The sequence below is a fragment of the Sinocyclocheilus grahami genome, unplaced genomic scaffold, assembly GCF_001515645.1.
Source record: "Sinocyclocheilus grahami isolate Dianchi unplaced genomic scaffold, SAMN03320097.WGS_v1.1 scaffold113.1, whole genome shotgun sequence".
In the NCBI taxonomy this organism is placed as follows: Eukaryota; Metazoa; Chordata; class Actinopteri; order Cypriniformes; family Cyprinidae; genus Sinocyclocheilus; species Sinocyclocheilus grahami.
In genome coordinates, this window is record NW_015505292.1 from 319431 (window position 1) to 337298 (window position 17868).

At 34.7% G+C, this 17868-nt stretch overlaps 1 protein-coding gene across 1 annotated transcript in view; it reads right to left on the bottom strand.

Annotated features, from left to right (window-relative positions):
• LOC107589195 (spondin-1-like) overlaps nt 1–17868 on the bottom strand; it is a 72414-nt gene that overhangs the window by 43502 nt on the left and 11044 nt on the right. The window contains exons 4-6 of the mRNA XM_016277559.1: nt 16319–16392; nt 15842–15958; nt 13899–14047 (exon numbers count right to left, since the gene is read on the bottom strand). Of these exons, the coding sequence (XP_016133045.1) occupies nt 13899–14047; nt 15842–15958; nt 16319–16392 (340 nt within the window). The remainder of the gene's footprint in view (nt 1–13898; nt 14048–15841; nt 15959–16318; nt 16393–17868) is intronic.

Sequence of the window (17868 nt, forward strand, 5' to 3'; positions counted from 1 at the left end):
AATCTTTTTTTTCTGTGCAAAAATGGCCAGGGCTGATTTTCTGTCCCAGTCCAGCCCTGGTTGTATTCTGCTTGTCGAGACTATAGCTATAAGCTATAAAGTGGGTTTTGCACCCAAGCATCTGGCATGGCTCAAAATGTGAAGACAGTACAGCACTACCTTAAAGACATTTGACACCTCCGGACCTTCTTTGACGTGCAGCTTTCATGCCTCATGTTTTTCAAGACAGACTGAAAAAAAGAGCTGTGATGGACCTGCTGACCCGACAGATGTGGCTCAGCCCAAACCAAGCTCCTCAGTCCCCCGATCCTTGATTTTAAGTGGAGTCCAACAAATGATCAAGACATCTCAGGAAACATTTCCAGTTTAGGCAATGGACTTAATTTGAACGAATCATTTAAAATGTTTATTTAGACTGTCACATTTGATTTAGTGTTAATGTACCATTTCATTCTTGAAACTGAAGTGATACTGAATGCTAAAATGATTATATGTCTTCTCCAGTTATTTAATTTCAGATTTGGACATTTTGTAAGAGTAATCTTTTTTTTCTGTAAGTAATGGTAGCTTTTCAACTCAAAAGTGCCTAGTTCCTCTCCTTCCATTACTTTCAGCGAAGAATCCAATGAAGCATGTTTCAAAACAGTCCAAATGAAAGACCTTTACAATCTCCTCTGTCCACATCTTCCTCTTTAAAGGAGTTGAAGTCTGTCTTCCACCACCTGTCACTCTCCCCCTCATTCGTCTTGAAGCTCTACAGCCAATCATCTCTCAGTCTGACAGGACCGCAGTGGGACTATTACAGGCAGGGATGTGAGTTTCTGCTGGAAGTCAAACAGTGCTGAAAGCCTGATCTGTAATGGTCGATACAGCTTAAACTAATAACAAGAACAAAAGTACCTTTTTTTTATTTTTATAAGATACGGCACTATGGAAGTACCATGTTTTTGGGACTAATATTAGAAACATGATAATCATTTAGTATCATGGTATAATGTCCAAGTACCAAGCAGGAATGCACAATATTAAAATTCTAACCCAATGCAGATTATTATTGTTATATAAATTATGGCAGCTAACTAACAAGTTGCTGATATTAAATTTCTATACAGTTCTGTCAACAACAAAAAAATACTACAAATGAAATAAGTAATGAAATGTAATTAATTTAATACATTTTAAGTTAAATGTAAAAGTAATTTTAATGTTAAATATAATTAAGTATAATTACATTTTAAATTAAATTATTCTAACAAAAAATGTGGGAAAATAAGAATGATGAACTAAATATCCAATAATATCAACCAAAATGTATATGCTGGGGTTGTTTTTTTATTATAGTTGACTAAAACTACAACCATAAAAAACCTTCGTTACTTGAAATAGAATTAACTTGAACTCAAATTAAATATGGAAAAATTCAATTAGTTGCCAAGGCAACATTTCTCATTTTCACTTATTTTAACTAACATAACTAAAACTATATATATAGTTTTATAGCTTTAACAAAAATGTCAGTGATTCTAACTGATACCAACACTGATACACAAGTTACCATTAATAAAATAAACGAATTACAAAACATTTCTAATATTGGTCAATAACCTATATATTGTGCATTTCTTTTAGAAAGACAAACATTATTGGCTTTTTATAATGTGCACCAATAAAAGTAAATACAATTAAAATTAACATTAAATAAAATGTACATGGTGTTTGCATAGAAATATGTCTTAGCAGTGTGTGGACACAACTACCCTACATTGATAAAAATCCATTCTCTCTGTTTTTCTAATCCCCCAAAAACCTAAACAGTCTCAATTATCAAGCCGTTTTGATTTTCTGAGCAGTATGCCCTGCCCATGACCAATGACGGACTGTCCTGTATTAGCATATCTCCGCTCAGCCAGTTGTAAACTGTCCTCCCCTTTCTCCGCGCTCGACCAGCTGTAGCAACAACAATTTCTCGTAAGCAATGCAGGTGTTTTGTAATTGGATGTAAAAGTGAACATAAGGCTGTATTCACACCGCAAGTGTGAGCAGTGCATGAACAGCGGGGTTTTTTTTCAGAGTGCATATTAACAAATTAGTGCATTAACACCGGGAGCTGGAGAAGCGCGTGAGCGTCAAGCAGGAGTGTCGTGTGAGCAGCACTGAAGCAGTACAGTGTTAAGCGGCAACATGTGTAAGAGTCTTCATTTTCTCCCGACGTCAGAGCCACTGAGGACGCAGTGGATTAGATTTGTTTTTGATGATAACGCACCACTGAATACACAAAGAAAGAGAAGAGAGGGGTGGAGTGAGCATTAGCTCATTATAATTTAAAGAGACATGCACCTAAACGGGTCACTGTGAACAGAGCTAATTTTGACAAGGTAAAAAGGGTGGTGTTTTACATGACTATTGAGGAATTTTAAACAAAGTATGTTGCAGACATTTCATGAAGACCCTAAAGAATCATATCATCTTGTGGAAAATGAGCATCCGATGTCCCATTTAAATAAAAAAGTAATTTGATTATGATTCTACAATTAATAAATCACATAATATTAGATAAGCACCTTTACATTTTAAATTCCTAATTGTAAAAAGTACCATGACCATGAAGCTTAATTTTTTCAAATCTGCTTAAAATTCAGGAATGGCGTTACTGTGTAACAGGTGTTTTGACCTGCCATCAATCCCAAAGACAGTCCATTCAAATGTGCATCAGCTCTTCTGACACGCACGCTAAAATCGTAACAGGTTTCTTTTTTAATTGTTTGCTGTCTTGGCTGGCCTTTTGAGTATGCAGGCTTCTCAGCTGTCAGTCAGCAGTGTGTATGAGCTTTGGCCTTGTCAGTTTGTTTTGTGCACTGTCTGACCTCTCTCTGAATGATATGTGTTCTTTCGGGCCTCCCAGAGGGCTAGCACAGAGCCGTACAAACCAAATTACGGAAGATTACTGTCAGTTGCCGAGGTCTCATTTACATAGGGAAAACAAGGCAGGGAAAAAGGGCCATTATTGAAAACGGATTTATGAGGGATCCCTCATGAATTAAAGAAAGTGCATTGCATAATGTGGCTTTATTGTGTTTTGTCCAAGTGCCGGGTTATGAAGACTGTACCGACTTAGAGGGAGTCGAGCGACCTGGATGTACCCTCTGAATCTCAATATGGGAATGCTAGCCATTCTTTTACATTCTTTGGATGCTGGAATGGAGAGTCTAGCTCTTGTTCCTCTGGGGAATGAACATTGTGAAACACCATGTGTGTCCACTGAATCCTGAAATATCGGCAGCCTGTCTTTTATAAACATCTATACACCACTGCTATGGCTCTCAGCATGCTAATTTCTGCAGGAACAACAGGGTTATACTTTGGTCATTCGCAGCAGCTCTAGTTTGACACTTGATTGCATTATAAATATTTGGTGTGCATACAACATTTAAAATATGAAGACAATAATATGCATGGCTTTTTAGAGTTCTTTATTTAGTTATAACATTTATTTTAAAAAAACCTAAATATTTCAGTGAATTATGTCATTAAATAAAAAATAATTAATGAAATAAACTTAAATTTAATAATTATAACAACAAATGTAATTAAATGTAATTTAATGTTAAATAAAATAATTCTAAGAACACATGCACAGTAAAAATGGGGGAAATTAGCATGATCAATTCCATTGAGTAATACTGACTGAGACACACACACAATGCTAACAAATACCAATAAAAAACACCACTAATTATTGTAATTGTAATTATTAGAAAACTTTAAAAATACGAAGACAATAATTTACCTTTTCTGAGTTCTTATTTAATTATAACAATTAATTATATTAAATTTGATTAAATTCTAATTCTTAATATTTTTTTTGAATGTGAAGTTGTGATGCCATTTTGCAGCAGTTCTAAGATAAAGAGTTATATGCAAATAGTTCCCTTCATTTACATAACATATTTAAATATTCAATATTATTATGTTACATTACATAACATAACATATTTAAATATTCAATATTATGTTTCATGTTTTCTACAAGAAGTGCAGAGAGAAAAGTGCTTGTTATTTTAAAATAACTGACATCATCTTATAAATATTCACGATATAAATACTCATGAAACAAGGCAAAATTATGATATACCTTATAAACTGTCACCTCAATATTTGACATGAATTATAACATGAATCACTTCTCACTCATTTTGAGCCAAAGAACTAAGTGAACCTAATACTACAAGACAAGAACTTGCTCAATGTGAAAGCACAATCAACAACTACTAATGCAAACATATTAATAATAAATGCCGCAGTGCACGCTGGGAACAGGACAAATGGGACTATTTGTGAATGACTATTTGAACGCAAAAATATGCATTAATCAAACTCACTTGCTATACTTGTTGGTTTGACTTTAAAAAAGTATGTAATAATCATTTCTTGTGTCCCAGAAATTTGAAAGCTTTGGAAGAGTAAGTAAAACAAACAAAAAAAAAAAAAATATTGAAACAAAATATTATTTAGTTAGAAGGTTTTTTCCCCAGTTTGGTAAGAGCTAGAGTCCAATTTTAAATGTCTATTTTCAATTCGAATAGTCAAAGAGATGCTGTAGACTTTGAAGGGTTGTATGGTAGCTAAGATTCCCTTTAAAGTATTTTGCCTCAGAGATGGAAAAAAATGAGAGCACATCCTGTAACATGTCAGATGTGAGTGCTTAGCGTTTGCTTTTTTCGCTTGACAGACTTGGGAGACTTGGGGCCGAGTGGTTCGCAGCAATTTCCTCTGAAACGCAGAAGTGGGGTTCAGACGAAAGTGAAGGAGGACGTGGTAGGTGGTCCTGCCTCATCTCATACGAAGAGGTCTGGCAGGCTTCTAATGGAGCACCCAAAAATAAAGATGTATTCTCTACATAGATAGATAGATATATAGATAGATAGTATTTTATATGATATAATATTTTTAACAGCTGTTAACTGTTTGCACTGCAAACCCCTCTCGAAAAAGAGGCTCTAGAAACCCTCGTGTACTATTTTGTACTCGTCATTAGCTCACTTGCCATCTCTTTCACTTCTTATTATAGTTTGAAGGTTGGATTTAATTATCACCTGGTAATAATGAACTGGAATCAGTCTCTCTATCTATATCACACAATCATCTTTCTTTCTCTCTCTTGTTCATTCTTTAATTTACACAGGAAATAGGTAAAGTCAAATTTCATCTATACATGTAGCCACCAGGAGCGGCTCAAGGGATAATCTTTTACTGAGTCGCAGCAAGGTATCACATTGCTGTCAAAGAAAGCACAGCTCCATATCCATGTAATACACCCAATCAGCATCGCTACATTGACCTCTACATCCAGAGTGTGTCACTGTTAATTACATATCCACAAATTACCACAAAATGCTTCAGAGGTCTGTAACTGGACAATATAAAAGAATAAAAAATATTTTTCCATATTCTGACAACGCATCAAGTCTGCTCATACAAAGCCTCATATCGTATAAATCAGTTTCTTCAATTAAAAATGTTATAATGGGTTATATGAAGTGCTAGACGGTCTGATTCATTTTAGTAAATCTGTTTGTTTGTATGTAAATTAATCAGTTTTTTTGTGATTTTTTTTTCTCCAAAAAATGAGTCCCCACATATAGAAGAAAAAATAATTAAAATAATTAAATACAGTTAAATCATTGATATATATGCATTTTATAAAAATAATAATAAAGTAAACACACACACACAGCCAAAGAATAATATTGCCTTCAAATATTGCCTTTCATGCAGAGTGTAATGTAGCTTTATGTGAATGTAAACGATCTTCAAAGTTGTAAAGCCGGAAGTGAATTATAAATAAAGTTATTGTCTCCCAAAAGAAAGAATCATCTCTGAACAGCCTAAAGGAGTCATCAGTAATTCGAATCCCACTTCTGTGATGGCTACACATCATGGGGTAACACATTTGCATAATGCCTATGTTCTACATTGGCCCGACACGAACAACTTGACCTGCCCTCAAACACTGTAGTTTGTTTGTGTGGTTGACATCATGTTGAGAAGACGCTGTGTCCTATGCTGTGAAACTAAATTAGTTTTATTTTCACTTCCAAAAGATGAGGCTGCAAATAATCAATGGTTAAAATTCATTTTTTCCCACTGTATCCCTTTCCACTGTATCACCCAATCTTTTTTTGTGTTCCCGTCATTTTACTGACGGCTGCTTCTCTAATCTCAGGGAGTTCAACGCAGGATCCCTATTTTACCCAGCACTGGGTTGCATTTAACCCAACATTTTTTAGAGTGTATTGTAGTGTATTGGAATATTGTACTCCCAAAACAATATTAGGATTATTAAAATGGCAAAATAGGGGGACATTAAGTTCCTGAAGGAATAAGTGTTTTTCAACAAATCAGTTGAATCAATTACTCAATGACTCCCTCGTAAAGAGAGACACTTGATTCATTCCTGAATGAATCAACATATTCAAATGAATTGGCTGAATGAATGAATCAATGACTCACTCATAAAGACACTTACTGGAGTAAGAACATAACTTATATATATATATATATATATATATATATATATATATATATAAAGAACATATAAACATATATATAAAGTACACACACACACATAGTTGTTTCACTATATTAAACTATAAGTAGCTTAAGTTTATAGCTTGGAAAGACAGTAGCTCAGCAGCTTCCCCAACACTGGTAAGGCATTTTCAGGGAGGTTGTTGTTGGGGATGTGCGTTGGAGGTTCTCACCTGAGCTTTGTATGGAGATCTTAGGCTTTGAGTCACTGCTATCACAGCAAAGTCCACCCCAGATGTTTCACATTCCATCATGATCCCAAGGATTACTGGAACACATGACCAAAGCACCTTTGGACCGCGGTGCTTACGCAGGTTGCCACACACACACACCGAAGTGTAAATGACAGAAGTTGTGTGCACATCAATAGAGGGTTCATTTTATGCTTGCACAGCCAAAGTCCCAACTTAAGGCTCCTAAACCCTCAGAATACTAGGGTTATAAAACAAGGGGTATGTATTAGTAGCCTCCTTTATGAAAATAAAGTTTTGACGTCAAAAGTCTGGAGGATGTTTTGGAGAAATTCCAAATGATAGAAAACTCAAGGAAACTGAGTTGAGTTGAGAACTGGGTCCCTTGAACTTATTCATGTGTTTGGTGAGATTCCCATTAGCTACTTCTTCCTGGGCTAGATGCAAAAAAAAAAAAAAAAAAACACAAGACAAATGGAAACAAACTGTAGTGCTACTCCTCCAGTTGATTCTTCTCAAGCACTAAACACACATTAAAGCACTTTTACGTTGTATACAGAGCCGCAAAAAGCCTTGAAACAATTCGCTGGACACTTCTTTTTTTACATCAGTAATGCCTGTTGGAACCACCGCTAGAAGAAGCATTAGCTTTGTTTTTCATACGCCGATGTCTCCGTGCAGCATCCAAAGCAAAGCTGACAGGCAACCTGAAACCTGCCAGTCGGCTGAAACAAGACAATTGTTCTTGGCTAAAGCACTGAAACATCTTTCTAAACAGTGCGACCGTCTACAGGGCCAGGTCATGCTAAAACGGACAATGGGACCAGTGAGCAGAAGTTTTGGGATGGTGTGGAAGAATCTGATGGATACCATCCAAAGCCCCACAAGCTCAGCCTGCGGGAATTAGGCATTAGGAATACTGTCATCACAGCTTGAGTCGGAGGTGGGTACAAAATGGCAAGCACAACTCTTTATTTTCCCTTTGGTGCTTTTTATTCTAAAGTGGTCTTTCGTTGGATCTAGCTAGACACATCCAAGAGAAAAATTAGAAGTTAAATCACAGAGATAGGCAAGAATGAGTCGTTCTACTCTAAATATAGATTCCATGGGGACTGACTTCTTTAATTGCTAGTTTGAACAGCGCACTGGTAGAAATTTGTTGTTTTGTTGATGACCTGCACTGCTAATGAGGAACTCTTGAGAGTTTCTGTGCTAGAAACGTATCTCAGGCTAACACAATGTGCATATGTTCAAATTCAAAATTGCTGTCATTAACACTTTTTAAAAGAATGCAAATCAGTTGTGATTCTTTTTGAGAAACTTTTTGAGAGTAAGAGAAAAATATAGTATCTTTATTAAGAATTAGCATCAAATGAATTAATTTGAACCTGAAGGCTGTCATTTTTTTCTATGTTAAAATGCCCTCTCCAACTTAATATGCACAGACAACTATAAAAAAGGTGCTATATTCCTCTGAATGATGATATATACTGACATATTGATCATATATGCAAGTAAAAAAACATTTTAATGCATCCTTGCTGAATTAAATACATTTATAATGTTACAAAAGATTTCTATAAATGCTGTTCATCAAAGAATTCTGATTGTTTGATTATTCCAAAACCTATTATGCAGAACAACTATTTTCAACACTGATAATAAGAATGCTGATTTCTTGAGCAGCCAATCAGCATATTAGACTGATTGCTGAAGGATCATGTGACACTAAAGACAAGTTATGACAATTCTGCTTTGAAAATTCAGCTTTGGTTTTAAAAGAAAGCAGAAAAAAATAATTATATATATATATATATATATATATATATATATATATATTAAATTAGAAAATATTATTTTTAATTAAAATAATATTTCACAATATTGCAGTTTTACTGTGCCAAATAAATGTAGCCTTGGTGAGCATTCGAGGCTTTTTTCAAAAACATTTAAAAAAAAAAACCTTTTGAATTGTATTGTACGTAAAATTATTATTAGCATATATACACTCTCAGAAATAAAGGTACAAAAGCTGTCACTGATGTGGTACCTTTTCAAAAGGTACACTTTTGTTCCTATTAGGTTCTAATATGCACACTTTAAGTACTAATATGTACCTTTAAGGTACCAAAATGGACCCTTTAGGTACAAACATGTACCTTTTGAAAAGGTACCGCCCCAGTGACAGCTTTTGTACCTTTATTTCTGAGAGTGTATAAGAAAAATACGCAAGCTGCGTAGTGCCCTCAAAACGGGGGGCCCCCTTGCTCTCAAAGATGATTTAATTTTAAGTTTTGTTTTTGAATTTGGTCAGCGGTTATGAAAACATGAATGATCATTTCTTTTAATGCGGTGTGCTGTCGCCCTTTCTACGTAAAAAGCAGTCAAATCGTGTAATGTGAATGTTGTACAGTCTTGCTCGAGACTAAAAAAACGAGTTGAAAGCATACCGAGCCGCGGAAGAGACACCATTTCTCAAGCGCTTTCCGTAAACTTTTAAAAAAAAAAACCTTTTGAATTGTATTGTAGGTAAAATTATTATTAGCATATATACACTCTCAGAAATAAAGGTACAAAAGCTGTCACTGATGTGGTACCTTTTCAAAAGGTACACTTTTGTTCCTATTAGGTTCTAATATGCACACTTTAAGTACTAATATGTACCTTTAAGGTACCAAAATGGACCCTTTAGGTACACACATGTACCTTTTGAAAAGGTACCACCCCAGTGACAGCTTTTGTACCTTTATTTCTGAGAGTGTATTAATATATATTGTGAATATATTCCATTCGATGACACTAGTGGCACAGAAATGACACATTTCAACTTTGCCAATTACATTCAATTTCTCAATGACAATTACATCCCTGGAATACAGTGTTTTGACAGCAGCACTGTATATCACAGGGAAATAGACCGAAAACCAGTAATGACAGTAGACGCTTCACAGCTTCAGCTGACAGTTAACACAAGGAAAGAAGCACTTCATGTTTAGTGGGTCAGCAAAAACTAAACATCAAATTCATATCAATGCTGCAATGTTTAATTAGCACATGCAAACACTAATTAATGGAGACTGCTAAAAGGCACAATCAAACACCCACCTATACAGCACAATAAAGAATCCCGCGGTGTATTTAGCATGTAAATAGAGAGCTTCCATACTGTTAGTACAAATGGAAATTTCACAGTTATGTATATTGTAGTGCTCATAAAGCATTAAGCATCCTGTCCTCTTCAGGGAAAGCTTCATTGCAACACACATTTCATTCACGTTCCCATTTGCCTCACACTGTGCTTTTGATAGATTGTGGGATAAATATATCATCGCCGAGATGAGATGATAATAAGATTCATAATGACATAACAGTTAAGTTGGGATAACAAATGCTAAGAAATTGCCTTAGAACCTCCTAACTTACTGTGTTTGTCAACGTCTGAGATCTTCCAAAAGCTTGCATGACCTTCCTAGAGTCAGTTTTATGACACCTCTGTAATCATGATGTTCACCTCATTAACTAACTGAAGCATGTTATAATGCTATTCAAAATTTTTATTCCAAGTTAAACGTGTCTGTGGAAATGTGAACCGTAAGCTCAAGGTCAAAATTCACCAGGGGACTCTTACATATTTTAATCATTATAAAAAAAGAGTGAGAAAGAGATGATTTGAATTCCGCGGCCTGGCAATAAAAAAAAAGACTAGAAAAAGATTACATCTCAGTTTATGCGGCAGCTACAGAAAAGAAAATTACAGCTTTTAAAAGACCTTTTGACTTTGTAGTGCTATGAGGTAGAGCCATTGAACAAGCAGTCGTAAACAAGATAATAGTATAATTTATCACTAGAGCGATATTTCTGGCTTAATGCAAAGCTGTTTTGTTTTAGCCTATTATAAGCATTAGCTCATTATAGGATTATTTCCTCCCTCATTTTAAGGTCAGGTTTTGAGATTCCAATGAAATACTGATGGAAATTGTGCTAGTCCACACTTACAAAAGAATGCTTGTAAGCTTCTCTGCAATGTTGCTGAATACGTATTACTTACTCCTGTCTATTGTCACAATTTGGCATTCAGAAAAGACTCAGCTGCAGCAACGTGATCTACGACTGAAATATTTATCTGCACGGCTCTTTTCTGCTGAGAATGTTCTGCGATTGCTTTCCCGAAAGTAATGTGCCTAATGGTGAAATGATGCCTGCCAAAAATGACAGTAAATGACTGTGATGGTTTTTGGAAAAGGCTTTGATGACTGATTTTACAGTAGCGCTGCAATGTTTCTGGAAGCTGCTTCCTCTATGCGAACAGCAGGGAAAATTATACGCTAAAGAAGTCTGAAATACCATTTTATGCTAAAAGCTTTAAAATTATCCGAACTATACTGCACTACAAATGTAAACATGTTAAAGGAATAGAGCACCCAAAAAAGAAAAATGTCCATAATGCTCTTTTCCTTTCAATGAAAGTGAATAGCGACCAGGGGCTATCAAGAAGTACCACAAAGTACCATAAAAATATCATAAAGGAAATCTATATGATATGTTCATTATATTGCAAGACCATTTTTATGATACTTTTATGGCAATTTTTGTCATTTTTAAAGCTTGACAGCCTCTAGTCTGCAATTTACTTTCATTGTATAGAAAAGAACAGTGTGAACATTGTGTTAAACATCTAAATTTCTCACACACAAAAAAAAAAATCAAAGGTTTAGACTAACATGAGGGTGAGTGAATGATGACAGAATTAATTTAGTTGAGTGAACTACCTCTTTAAAGTCAAAGAGCATAGTGCACATCAAATTAAAACTAAGTAAAAAACTGCCACAAAGCAAATCAGTTCAAAGGGCTCCTGCAGACAGATTCACCTTTACTGGGGTTACAAAGCGTCCGCACTACCTCAAAAGATGAATGATCATGTCAGGTAACACCAACCAACAGTATCAGAGCGGAGATCAAGCATGTGGAAAAAGCCCTGAAAGCACAAACGAGCTGTAAAATAAAGGGACAAGATAGAAGAAAACAAAATCAATTCTGGAATGACAGACAGCTGACAGCTTCAAAAAAGGAAAAATAAAAAGTAGCTCTATTTGGCTGGTGGCTTATATTGCACTTTTGTATTGTGCCTTGGTGTTCTTGCACTATGTGCCTTTATATTTTTAATATTGATTTTTCATTGTGTAACTTTCAAAAAACTACTTGTGATTTTTCTGGTCTGTTGGAAGAACTGTGTAGACAGGACTTTTAATGCACTTGTTTGCAATGCCAAACCAAACAAATGTTGACAGCACAAAAGTGCCTGTAGCACAAATCAATAAATAATTGTGGGTAAATTCGTCAGCCATGCCCCGAAACAATCAACAAAAAACAAAGAGCTTTCAGGAATATCTGAAAAATGAAAACTGATGAGACATCTTATGATCTAGTACTCAGAAGGGAATCATCTTTCTTATTTTGATACTGCAATGATACAAAAATATACTTGATTTAGTAAAACATCATATATTAATATAATATATAATATTTATATAAATAAAGACCTACATTTTATCTTGCATTACTAATATTTTTGATTTCATTATTCTTTATTCTATATATATATATTATGTCTGTGTTTATATATATACACACACACAAATAAAATTTATATATATTGTGCGTTTATGTACACACACACATATGCATACAAATATATTCATTCTATATTTTTTATATTACGAATAATTAAATGTTAAATATTTTTTCTATCTATCTCTCTTAAAAAATAACATTTATTATAACATTTAATATATAATATTTAATTATTCGTAATATAATAAATATATAATATTAAAATATATTTATATTTATAATACACACCCAACACTTGATTAGAAATTAATTTGTCCAAAACAAAATGTCTGTCGTATTTGCATGTGGGTGAAGCTGAAAAGATACTGTGATCATCAATCTGAGATGTGCCAAGATGTGCACTGCAAATCCACCTACAGTGCATTGTGCAAAAGACAAATGGGAACATCTAGGGTATGAACCTTTCCCAGGCGACCTTTAAAATCCTCATGGAGGCAGCCCGTCGTGTTAACGCTGAATTATATTACACACATCTTCCTACAAAGCTGCTAAATGACCTTAGTCTCAGACTGCATGCAATGGTTAACGGATCTTTCAAGAGGCGGAAATTAACATTAAATTACAGCAATGTGAAGATTAGCTGATACTGACTAATGTGTTTAATTAAGATGCTAGGGAGAACCCTCCATTAACTGATCAACCTTAGACATGTTATTTCCGACGCCATGAGTGCATGGGGAACTTCAGAAACATAAAATGAGTGCCAAGCAACTTTTGATGGAGTGAAAGCGATAAGTAAGCTAATGGTTTTTGATGGAAAAACTTCAGCAAGAGCATTGCTTCTATACTGGGGATTTTGATTAATTCCAGTGACTCAAATCTTTTGATTCCATTCACCAATAAGATTTGTTCTTTCTGTAAATTATATCATTAGGCTGAAACAATCATTTCAAACAAATGTTTCATCTATTGTGAGTCACTGAATCAATCATTGAATCAGTGAGTCATTCACACCCAAAACGAGTCTTGTTATGCCTTATTAAACTTTATAAGTCTTCAAGTCAGCTAAAAGATGAAGAAATAGCTTTTAAGCACAATAAGCTCTTTCATGAACAAAGACAATAAAGCAGATTGATTTGTTTTCCTCCATTTTGTCGACTAGAGCTGACTTTTATCAAGCAACCAAAGCAGTCATGCACTTCACAAGGGAGATTTTCAGCGTCAGTGGAAGAGAAAGAGAACGATTCATTCACTTAAAAAAAATTCTTCAAAAATTCATTCAGATTCATCCCTTTTGGCTAGTTTGTCATGGTTTAAAATAATCCTGAACAAACAGCAAATTGAAAAAGTATCAGAAATGTAAGGAGCCTAATCCTGGCCAATGAAAAATGTTTAAATTCAATCTCTGTCAGATAAACTGCTGCTATTCCCAAGAAAAGGACATCTTGGCCTGAAAGTTGAGCAATTACTTCAACGCTTGCTTTCAAGCTGAACTGTATCTGTCTGATCCTGATATCTCATCTCGTCACACTTAGCCAGAAGGCCTACCTTTTGTCGAATCTCCTCCTCCATTTTGACGGGTGATCCATACTCAGCCACCTGCTTGACTCCTTCACTGGCGAAACCTCCATACTCCCATAACATATAGCTTCTCGAGTGAGACGCACCAATGAGAGCCGACCAATGATTAGCACGTCCTTTGGAACAGAAACAACAGTGGTGAACAAATAACAGATCTTTCAAGCTACAGCTTAATACAATGTTAAATCCTCCCAGATAATTGCACTTCAGAAGTAACTTGTTCTCTAGTGTGTATCTTCAAAATCTAAGCCTCTACTCTTGTCTCTCTTTAAGGAGCCTACCGCATACATCACCGTCTGTTTCCACAGACCCATTAACTAGCAGCAGTCGCTATGAGACAACATCCGCCCGGCTTCTCTTATCTCACAAAGTATCACAGTCCAGGCTGTAGTCCTGCCTGCTTGCCATGCAGTAAATAACAGATTAGATCATTGCTGCCACACACATAGGAAATGAACCAGCTCTCCTGCTGACTGCTATATTAGCAAACCAGCCCCGAGAGCTAAAGCTGCAGGAGAAAGAGATTGCTGGCCACCTCTGCCCATGTTCTCACTCTTTCTACAAACCACTTTGTTCAAATTTTCAAGTTTGAGATCTAAAATCAGCGTGGCATCAACATATATCAAGAATGTGTTTTCAGTGCTCTTTAAAACTCAATTGTAGTACCTGACTGTTAAAACTACATTTTTGCAATTAATCTAAAAAAATATGAGTGTGTAAATCTTTGCCATTTTACACTTATAAAGATGCTGGACGATTTCAAACACTTATTTCAAAATGAAACAGAACATGGAACACTGAACATGATGCAAATCTCCAAAGATTCGATAACATAGCTAATTTCTTACATTTCATTTACTTTCATATACTTACATTTCACACTAATTAATCACTAAATTTTCAGCATCATATCTACATTTTATTTGATTTATAGTACAGATAAATGTGACCCTGGACCACAAAAGCAGTCTTAAGTCGCTGGGGTATATTTGTAGCAATAGCTAAAAATACATTGTAGGGGTCAAAATTATTTATTTTTCTTTTATGCCAAAAATCATTAGGATATTAAGTAAAGATCATGTTCCATGAAGATATTTAGTAAATTTCCCACTATAAATATATTAAAATTTCATTTTTGATTAGTAATATGCTTTGCTAAGGACTTCATTTGGACAACTTTAAAGGCGATTTTCTCAATATTTAGGTTTTTTTGCACCCTCAGATTTCAGATGTTCAAATAGTTGTATCTCGGCCAAATATTGTCCTATCCTAACAAACCATACATCAGTGAAAAGCTTGTTTATTCAGCTTTCAGAGGATGTATAAATCTCAATTTCGAAAAATTAACCATTATGACTGGTTTTGTGGTCCATGGTCACAAATTACAAAATGAAACAGTAATGAATGCCAAACTTGTAAAAATTTAATACCAGGTAAGGTACCATAATTTGCTAAATTAAGATATCATACAGCTGTAAATGTGTTTTATAGGCAGTATACTGCACAACCATAGCACAATGTTTTATATAATATTGAATCATGTTAATCTGTTGATTTATTCATATTATTTATTAATTTGAATTAGCTTATTATATTAGTTTTCATTTTAATTGTACTAAATCTTTTACCGTATGTGCTTTTATTTTTATTAGTTTTTTAAAATGTAATCTGTTTATATTTAATTTATATATATTTTAGTTTTATCTTTAGCCATTTTAGTACTTCAATGTAAACATTTCATTTAGCACCCTTTTTTATTTTTAAGCTTTTTAAGTTGAAGTTCTCTAATATTTCTACTTTATTCCAGCTTTATTTCAATAAATGAACACTTTTAAAATGTTTGTTTTAATTAACAATAACAACACTGATGCGAGTATTGTGCTCATGTGTCACAAAGGGTTTGTTCTTACTTGGGTAGTCTTTGGGATGTACCTTCTCAGACCAGTTTCCATAGAAAGTGACTCTATACTTGGCTGTTCCACAAGCACAGCACTCTTGCATGGGTTTTTCAGTCATCGCAACTGGATCTGCAACGTTCAGAAGATGATAGTTATTTAACTTCAATTGCATTGTGTCCATTATTTCCATTTTACATCCTTATTTTCAACCAACTGCTGAGAATCTACGTTTCTCCTTTTCTTGTCACATAACAATGCACATGTGCATTAACTGCCTCCTTCCACACACACTCTATATAAACATTAAACATACAAAAATTGATGTGGAATGAATAAACACAACAATTTACAAGGCATATTTTATTTAGAAATATCAAAAACAGATGACAGAAAAAGAGGTCTGTTCATGCCAGGGGGAAAAAATCAACTTTGTAGATGTAAAAATGCTATCAGTGGGGATGTGCATGAGAAACCCAGCTTTAAAATTACCTTTCTCGCAGAGTCTTTTGGTAAGTGAGCCCTCATCTTGGAAGAAAATGATTCTTCGCTGTACAACACTGGCCCTGTAATGAAGACATTACAATGTTCATCCAACATTTTCTGCCTTTTGTCTGTCTTTTAGATATAGTTCTGAGAAAGTGCGCTCTTACATTTACTGTACCACCATTATCGCATTCAAAATTGTATTGTAGTGGGAACAGACAATGCATCTTTTTAACAAAGGCTTCCGCGCATAATGCTACATTTGCAAAATGCTACTACCCGAGAGCACATTTCAATGACTCCAGTCAGCATCCTGTATGCTTTAAACAGTTCGGCTTTTAAAATGAAGCCATATAGAGACATCAACTGATGTCAATATGTTTAGTAAGAGTTGGAGGAAAAAGCAAATGTATTCAAGAGTACCATCTATATTCAGGGGGCGGTGGAGGTTTGAATCTCTTTTAAAGCTGCCGCTGATGGAGTACCCCAGAGACTGAGCCACACTCTGCTTAAATCAATCCATGTGGAATATCAATGGCGAGTCCTGCTACTGTCCCACTAGAGCCCATTGCCGTTGCTGTCAGTCAAGGATGTGGCATGTGGTAGGTCTGACCATAACGCTATGCCCTCCTGAGAATAATCCCACATGTTTTATGTGGGTGGCTTACAAGAGAATCTGGTGCTGGCCTTATCAAAATGTGAAGGTGTCTGGAATATGACAGATTTTTGGCTCATCTGGGCTTTACAATGTGCATTTTCAGAAATTGAGTAACAACCCAATTTGACATAGAAAAGAACCTTGAATGCTGTTCCTCTTCATGGCCCTTTCACTGCAAACACAATGCAAAAGAAACAAAATGAATTGCCACCCGATTTTGTTGTTAGGTTAGTAGCTAAAATAAAGTAAATAAAGTGGGATCAAATCATAAGATATATTTATATTATTGAATTACTGCAGAGTAGCTCACTGTTTGACAGAAAATGTTTGAATGCCGTTTCTCTTTAAGCTCCTTTCACAACAACCACTGTACAAAAACAGCTAAGTGACTCGCTGACAAATTAATTTTTTTGTTAATGTAGCAGCAACAATAAAGTAGATTATGTGCAATCAAGTCTACAAGTGTATTTGTACTAATTAATTATTATAAATCATGTAATTACAGCAAGTTTAAATGAAATTCAAATTTTGCATACAATGAATTGTTGAACCTGACTTTTATGCATATATATATTTTTAACATTTTTAAAAGGAACTATATACATTAATGCATTAACTACAATGTGTGTATAACTATAATGAATAATATACTATTTATTACATCTGTAGTAAAATTGTTTAATAAAAATTGTATTTAAGTAATATGTGACCCTGGACCACAAAAGCAGTCTTAAGTCGCTGGGGTACATTTGTAGCAATAGCCAAAAATACATTGTAGGGGTCAAAATTATAGATTTTTCTTTTATGCCAAAAACCATTAGGATATTAAGTAAAGATCCTGTTCCATGAAGATATTTTGTAAATTTCCTACCGTAAATATATCAAAACTTAATTTTGA